Genomic DNA, 7,410 nt, shown 5'->3' on the forward strand with positions numbered 1-7,410 from the left:
AGCAGTCTTGGGCCGATTTAAAAATAGTGCGCGAATGGTTTCCAGGAGCTCGTGTAGTCAAGATTTCGCGACTTTACCTGTTTATTGCAATCGGACGTCGTCGCTTTGATTCCTAAATGGTGATTTGGGATTTGCAGGATGTGAAGTGGGTTTGGAGGCAATTCAGGGTTGCGATGGCCTTGCGCTACGCTGCCTTTTTCGTCTCGGCCGTCCTCCTACGCTGTCCTGAAATCATGCTGCACACTATTGGAAATTACTCGATGAAGGTCTGATGAGTGGAGCGCTAGCAGGCGATGCCTTTTCTGCTGTGCCTGTGCAAGGAGGTTGGACACCCCTGACTACCCCAACACAGCGCGCAGCCATAGCATACTTTGACCCCCTCCGCGCACATACCAGGGCATGGAGGGTGGGGGCCCAACAGTGGGGCATAAAAGACACCATAAAGCGAAAACGTGCTCGCAAGAAGCACGCGGAATACGTCTCGCCGTCACAAAACTCGCTTGACGTTCCTACCTACCTGCCTGTCCTTGCTTACCGTCCTGCCTTTTTCCTGCACCACCATGCTGTCTAGCTATCCCTTTCTGGCCAACTACAGGAACGATCATCTGCCATGCTGCAGGGATCGCATTTCGGTCTGTTGTGAGGAAGGTGAAGGCAAGGTTGTATTACCGCAACGTGTCATTATTGCAGCCAAGGGATGTAGGGGGAGACTTGTCGAAGCCCCCTGATCGCAAATCTCTTTCAGTTTGTGCATGATCACAACAAGCAGCACAAACCGCTTGCTGATCAAGTGTTCCGCCCACACACATGCAAGCTCTGTTGTGCTTCTGTGTAACTGAATACGCAACTTTTCAACTGTGAAACTGTAAGCTGGAGCTGCAGCTGCAGAACCATTCCTAGGAAGCAGCTGCTGTACCAGTAGTAGTAGTAGTAGTGTATAGGGCTGATGCAGTGCAAGAGGCGGCGGGGTGCACTCAGGCTGTAACCCCACGTACCGGCCCACTGGTCAGGTCACCCTGATGGCCGGGGCCCCCGCGCAGCTATTGGGCGTTTGAGCAGCTGGGTGGATGGAACGGAGTCCGAAAGAGTACCCCAAAAAGGCATGCCCAACCGCTGTCAGGCCCCACTGGTGCCTGCTTTGCTTTCAGGCAGCGCTATCGCCTTCAGGATTGGGTTCCCCACCCTAGTCGCCGGTCATACTAATCAAACACACGCAATGGCGGGCAATGGCGCGGTCCAGCCTAATGTGCCCTGCCCCAATAGCCGTCACCGCCTAAAGCAGCCATTCCGCAGCTAGCTACCATGTGGCAGCGGGTGAGGGGGTTTCCTGGTACTGGCTGTGACCGTGCTTGGCATTCCAGATAGTGCTGACGCAGGAACTGCGGTTTGGGAGGCAACGCGGTTGATTGGGTCCAACGCGGTTGTTCGGGCAGTCTGGTCGAACGAATAACAATCGGTACCTGCAGCTCTGCATGTGCTGAGCAAATACACAGCACCAATGAACGGCGGTGTTGTGCCCCTAACCACACTGTCAACGGCACTCGTACGGCAGCAGTTTAAATGAATAGCACGTGCAACCGGCAAAACAGGAAAGCGGTCACCTCAACCAGGTGCACAGCATTTAAACAAAACTGCAAGCAGCTGATCATCACAAGCGCTGCTGCCCTAACGCCCAAGAATGGTAGTCCTGACGGTTGTGCTCGTTACACCAACCGATTGATGGGCAATGAGATGCACGTGCCGGGATCTAGGCCTGACGTTGGCCAGGAAAACGGTGACTGGTTCAGGGAGCCTGCGTGTGGGTATGCGTGTGCCCGTGTGTTTCAATTGGACTGAACATCGAGATGTGCAGGATGTGAAAAGGATGCACATCTCTATATGTGTTTGTGTGTCTTTGCACACATGTCGTGTGTGTGTGTGTGTGTCTGTGTGTATATGGAGGGAAATACTTGCGCAAGCACACCACCTGAACCACCTCCAGGAAGTAGGACCGCCCCGAATAAGACCGAAGGGGACCTTCCCGCGGCGGTTTACATTGCACCTTGTGCACTTTAATGTAGCCACTTATATTTTGGATGGGGCTTTTGCAACCACCACCACCTTGCACACCTCTCCATAACTTCCCAAGAGGCCGTAGCCAGTGTTCACCTTCCTGACCTCTATATAATGGCTAGAGGTCGGGTCGGGGGGGATCTGCAGTCGAGAGCTGGTCAGTGCATACCTCTCCTTGCAACCCGCAACCCAACAGCGGTCTTACAGGACCGAGCAATTCCCAGGGGAGTGTGCGCGGGGGGGGCCCCCAATGATGGGGCTCAAAGGAAGGTGATTGGCGGGCCGGGAGCCTGGCGATGGCGGTGTCCGGAGTTCCTAAGGTCCGGCGAGGGGTTCAAGGGGACTGCAAACTGTTTAAAGGGAGATTTCCAGAGGAACGCGAAAAACAGTACCCATGCCAGAGCCCAAGCCGACAAGCAGCGAGGGGTGGTCGGTGGGGGTGGGGTGGGAGGTTGGGGGGTGAGAGGGAGGGCCTCCGTCTGGGATCGCCACTACTACTGCTGCTATTGTTGTTGAGGATGGAAGCCAGCAGCTTGTGTGGCCTTGTCTCACCTTTTACACCAACAGGGCCGGGCGCAGGCCGAGGACAGTGGCGGGGGAGTACGTCCTCGTCCTGATGTCACTACGACTACTGTCAATAGATGTTAAAACGGTACCACCGCGATCTCATATCTCTCCTGGATATTATTTCATGATGAGCGGGGGCAAAAGTGCTGCACCACTATGCCAAATCCAATTGTGGCGTAAGGAGGCGGCACCAAGAGCAACAGAGTTTTGAAGGGTGGCAGTAGGTGCAATTGCTCAGGTTGTGTCAGGTCTCTGGCTCTGCTGCGCGCCTCTCTCCAAAACGCCAGTTGAAGCCCAAAAAGTGTTGATAACTTACCTTGCCAGCGCAGCGCCGTTCACCGCCCCGGAAATCAGGAAATCGGACTCCCTAGCTCCATGGCCAAATACTCAGCCCCGCCTCTGTTTCGCATTCCGGGTTATGCATCTTCTGAATAAAGAAGTTCCCCAGGCAAGAACCCGGCCGATGGGCCGGGCCGCATACAAAGCACAGCCTTGCCGTGCCATGAAACACCAGGCGCTCCGTATATTGCATCCCAATAGGCAGGAAGAGGAGTAAAGAATGTCACACATTGCAGGACCCCATTTCACTCTTGCGGTCTTCTTGGGTAGCCAACGCAAGGGGTCCTTGGCCAAGGCCCTTGGGCCTCTTGTAAAACTTCATCCCGCCATCGATGCTGGAAGCCCTGGCTACGTGGGGTGTGGCATCGAACAAAACACCCCTACGCAACGTCGCGACTGCAGATATCACTTTGCCGTAAAATTATAACCGAATGCGCATGGCATGGATGCAATTGACCTTATAGCCTATGTTACGAAGTCTCTGTGCCGCGATCTGGCCTGAGGGCGCAGTCAGCGAACCCATTGCTAGCCTAGAGTGGGTCAAGCACAATAGCTTATCAATTGGTCATCCTAATACTACCAATGTACAAAGCTTGGGCTCAGTATGGTGGGGTGAAAATTTCATGTTATGACATAAAAGATTTGAATGCTGTCCGTGTAGGAAAGTCCATAATCGTACATGTGGCGAAACCAGTCTCTTCGGAAGTGTTTGCATCCACATACCGCATCATCTCCGTCCACCGTATGTACCAGGGCCTCTCCTTACTAGCTGACAGTTGTCATTGCGATATTTGCAGCACATTTTTGGACTTCGCCTCGCTTGACTACAATATTCAGGCACTGCGTACCTACTATCACTTACTATCTTTCATGTATTGAAGCACGGATAACATGCCACACGTGTCTGAGTGTGCCATTTCGTTGGCTTTTCTTCTGAACTTTGCACGGAGCGTGCCGAATGGGTCTAGGACTGCAGACGTTGTCCAGCAAATAATCATACCTGCCACGAAAGATAGGCGCTGCCGATATGTGGAATTGCCTTCGGTGCCACAGGCCGCGGTTGGACCAGCACGATACTTCATCTCGCACCGTTGGGCAGCTGACTTCACACGTGAGCTCGTCACGCTCGTTGCTGAGCATTTTGCAGATGACGTCGATGCATCGGCAGCGAACGCCAAAAATATACCGGTTTCAGCAGCGGGACCCTGTGTACCGGCTCCGCGAAACACATCCTATGAGCAGTTAGGATTTGCCAGGGCCGCTACTCCAATCGCCGCCCCCACTGACTCCCCCACGGCAGCGTCTCCAAGTGCCATACAAGCTGGCTTCCTGGAAGGCGAGACTCCTGTGGGGCCCACAGGAGGTGATGACCCTGCTACGTGCGCCGGCATCGCCGGCCGTGGCGCCGCAGCAGCTAGCCACGACGAGCAGCCGCAGATGCCGCGCCCACCGCCACCGCCACCGCCACCCACGCCGCCTGCACAACCGCAACAGCACCAACAGCGGTTAGGCAGCAGCACCGATGACAAGCTCCGCCATAGCTTGAGCTACAGCAGTGGCGGCGGTCCGACATCCCGGAGCACGTCGTCGGGGGTGGCGGCGGCGGCAGCGGCAGCCAACGCCCTGGCCAGCCCTTTCTTGACCCGGCCGCCACACTCCGCCGCTGGAGGCGGCGGCACCGCCGTCGCCCTCAGCGGCAGCCCCTCCGTACAGCTTACCTCCTATGGCAGTCAAAATGGTCCAGGGAGGTGTAGCGGGCCTGTAAGTCCGCAAGTATGTCGGTCTGTACGTCTGAGGGCAGGTGGGATGGCTATGCGGAGTGCCACCACCAGCGATGGCGTTGGCGGCGTGGAGGGCTCCGTTGTGCTGTGCAGACCGGCTTTCGGACAGAGCGTCGACGGCGGCGGCGGCGGCAGCTGCACGGAGGATGGACTTGGGCTGGGTCCGGCCTCCCCGTCGTACTCCGCGCGAGCCGCCGCTGCTGGCGCAGTATCCGCCACCCTGCTCCTTCCTGGCGCCATTAATACATTACCAGCTGACGGCGGTGGCGCTGCCGCCGACGGCACCGAGGCTAGCGCTGGTGAATGTACGGCGCCTGGCGGCGCCGACTACGCTGACGCGTTCCCCGGTTCGCTGAATCCACTTCTCGCTCGTCCAAGCCATGTACGACATCAGTGGCCCCATCAGCGGTTTAACAGCATGAGCAGTCGTTACTCAGGCGGCAGCGCGAGTGCGAGCGGCGGCGGCGAGGGAGCTAGCTTTACCCGCCAAGCCCCCGCGGGCCCGCTACAGCCAACACAGGTGTCGGTGGCAGCGGCGGAGTTAACACTACGCGAAGGTGCAAGTACGGGACGTGTGAACTCACGCGGCGGCGGCGGCGGCGGCGGCGGGAGAGAAACGCCGCCAGCAGCGCCAGTGCTGTTGCCGCCGGCCGCGGCAGCCCCTGCCGGGCCAGTTGCCGTACCGGGTCGGAGAACCGTCACCGGCGTGGTTTCTTGTCCGCCGGGCTACCCCCGTTTGACGTCAGCATCAGGACATACAGATGCACAAGTGGCGACGCGGAGGGCAAGCTCCGTCAATGGGTGTCCGCGGGGGAAGCCACGCGGTGTCGCCGCCGCCGCCAGCGGCTGCAACAGCGCCAGCCACTACATCTCCGAAGCTTCCGACGCCGCCGCCACCGGCGTCAGCATCAGCAGTGACGGGAGCGGCGGAAGCAGCAGCAACGGCGCCGGTGGCGGCGGCGCCGTCGTTACGAATGCCGGCATTGTGGACCGGTTATTGACTCATTTTTCTGGGCGTGAGGAGTTGCTGCGGGACACGTTTGTTTGGTTGGACGTATTCGCGATCAATCAGCACCCCGATGACGGACAGCAGGTGGGGGGGGAGAGGGGAGGGGCGTTGGCCGCCGCAGTGCGTGCATGCATGTGTGTATGTATGTATGTGTGTATGTGTGTGACAAAATGTGGGACAGGGATCTTCGGGATTTGAACGAGAACTAGTAGAACTTGTATGCAGACAGACAGACAGACATGCATACATGCACAGGGGGCCCAACCAAGCGGCGGAGACGGCGGGGATGAGGTTATACATCTTGACTTGGCAGAATCCCCGGAAGGAGGTGTTTTGTGTGAGGTGGGGAGGTGGGGATGGTGCCACACCTCAGTCAGCATGTGAGACACACACACACACACACACACACACACACACACACAACACACGCGCGCGCGTGCCACAAGGTTCGTATCATCAGTTGGAGTGTGAGCATTCCCCCTCTCTTCCCCTCTCTGTCTCCCCCGACTTTCCGCGAGCTCCCTGTCCCGGACTGCCCCCCTCCCTCCCTCCCTCACTTATCGGCGGCACCCGCAGGCCCAAGACCTGTCCCAGCTGCAGGAGGTGGTGAGGCGCGCAGATGCGACCTTGCTGGTGGGGAGGCGAGGGGAGGGGAGAGGAAGGGAGGGGGAAAGGGGAGGGGGAAAGGGGAGGGGGTAAAAGGAGGTCAGCTGCCCGTGTGCCATGTGGTCCTATACACAGATGTACACGCCCGCGATGTCGAAGTCATAACCCCCCGACCCCGGCCCGAACACCCCCCGCCGGGTAGGTGCTGGATAGAGGAGGTCTGGTGCTTACACGTATCTGGTGCCTGTACGAGATTTGGCAAACTGTACGGCAGAAAGGACCCGAGGTACGGCAGGCGTGGGTTACATTTCCCGTCGTACGCGTGCGCAAAAGTGAAGACCGCGCGACTCACGCGCTATGCGGCGGGATGACGTCATGGTGCGTCAGGCGACGTCAAAAACGCGCTGGATCCCTCGTGCTGGAACATAATTGCAACAGCTTTTATAGTTCTGCACCTCCGAGTCATACATACATACATACATACATACTAGGTTAGGCACTACTGGTAACGCGCAACCATTGCCTCCGGGAGATCCCGGGATCGAGACCTGTCAGGGTCGAAATCCTTCCGATGGTGGAAGGTAATAGTGCCCCTTATCGATGGACGGTGGTGACCTGGGATAAAGTTGACTTGTGAGCCGACCAGGAATGGAGTTGAGCCGCCGTCGACCCGGCAGATTCCGTTGGATGCTGGTGGTGGGTGCGGAACCTGAGCGATCCACTGAGAAGTTGACTAGGGTGACTGGATGAGGGTGCCCCGAAATACCGGGGAAGGCAGGGTTTCGCAGAGTAGCTGCCACGGGCGAAGATATGCCCCTCCTGTTTCACACATCATTCATATATACTTACATACTTACATATTTCTCGGTACTCACATATCGGTTGTTGATCCCTCTCGCTGCTTAGATATTAAAGGACAGACGCACAGACAGACGCACCCCTACCTTGGTTACCTCCCCTTCCTCAGGCTCTTCGCGCCCTGACGGGCCCTTTGGAGTTTGAGGAGCTTGTTCGTGTGTGGGGCGAGCTGGAGGTGGAGAGGGCGCAGGTGGGGGG

The 7,410-nt window shown here is 57.6% G+C and overlaps 1 protein-coding gene across 1 annotated transcript in view; it reads left to right on the forward strand.

Annotated features, from left to right (window-relative positions):
- Positions 1-2,446: 2,446 nt before the first annotated feature.
- VOLCADRAFT_95410 (kinesin) overlaps positions 2,447-7,410 on the forward strand; it is a gene marked incomplete at both ends in the record, with an annotated part of 11,372 nt that continues 6,408 nt past the window's right edge. Inside the window, 8 exons of the mRNA XM_002954463.1 lie at positions 2,447-2,511; positions 4,012-4,069; positions 4,259-4,337; positions 4,370-4,759; positions 4,833-5,086; positions 6,325-6,354; positions 6,557-6,640; positions 7,322-7,402. Of these exons, the coding sequence (XP_002954509.1) occupies positions 2,447-2,511; positions 4,012-4,069; positions 4,259-4,337; positions 4,370-4,759; positions 4,833-5,086; positions 6,325-6,354; positions 6,557-6,640; positions 7,322-7,402 (1,041 nt within the window). The remainder of the gene's footprint in view (positions 2,512-4,011; positions 4,070-4,258; positions 4,338-4,369; positions 4,760-4,832; positions 5,087-6,324; positions 6,355-6,556; positions 6,641-7,321; positions 7,403-7,410) is intronic.

Source organism: Volvox carteri (assembly GCF_000143455.1).
Source record: "Volvox carteri f. nagariensis unplaced genomic scaffold VOLCAscaffold_43, whole genome shotgun sequence".
NCBI lineage: Eukaryota > Viridiplantae > Chlorophyta > Chlorophyceae > Chlamydomonadales > Volvocaceae > Volvox > Volvox carteri.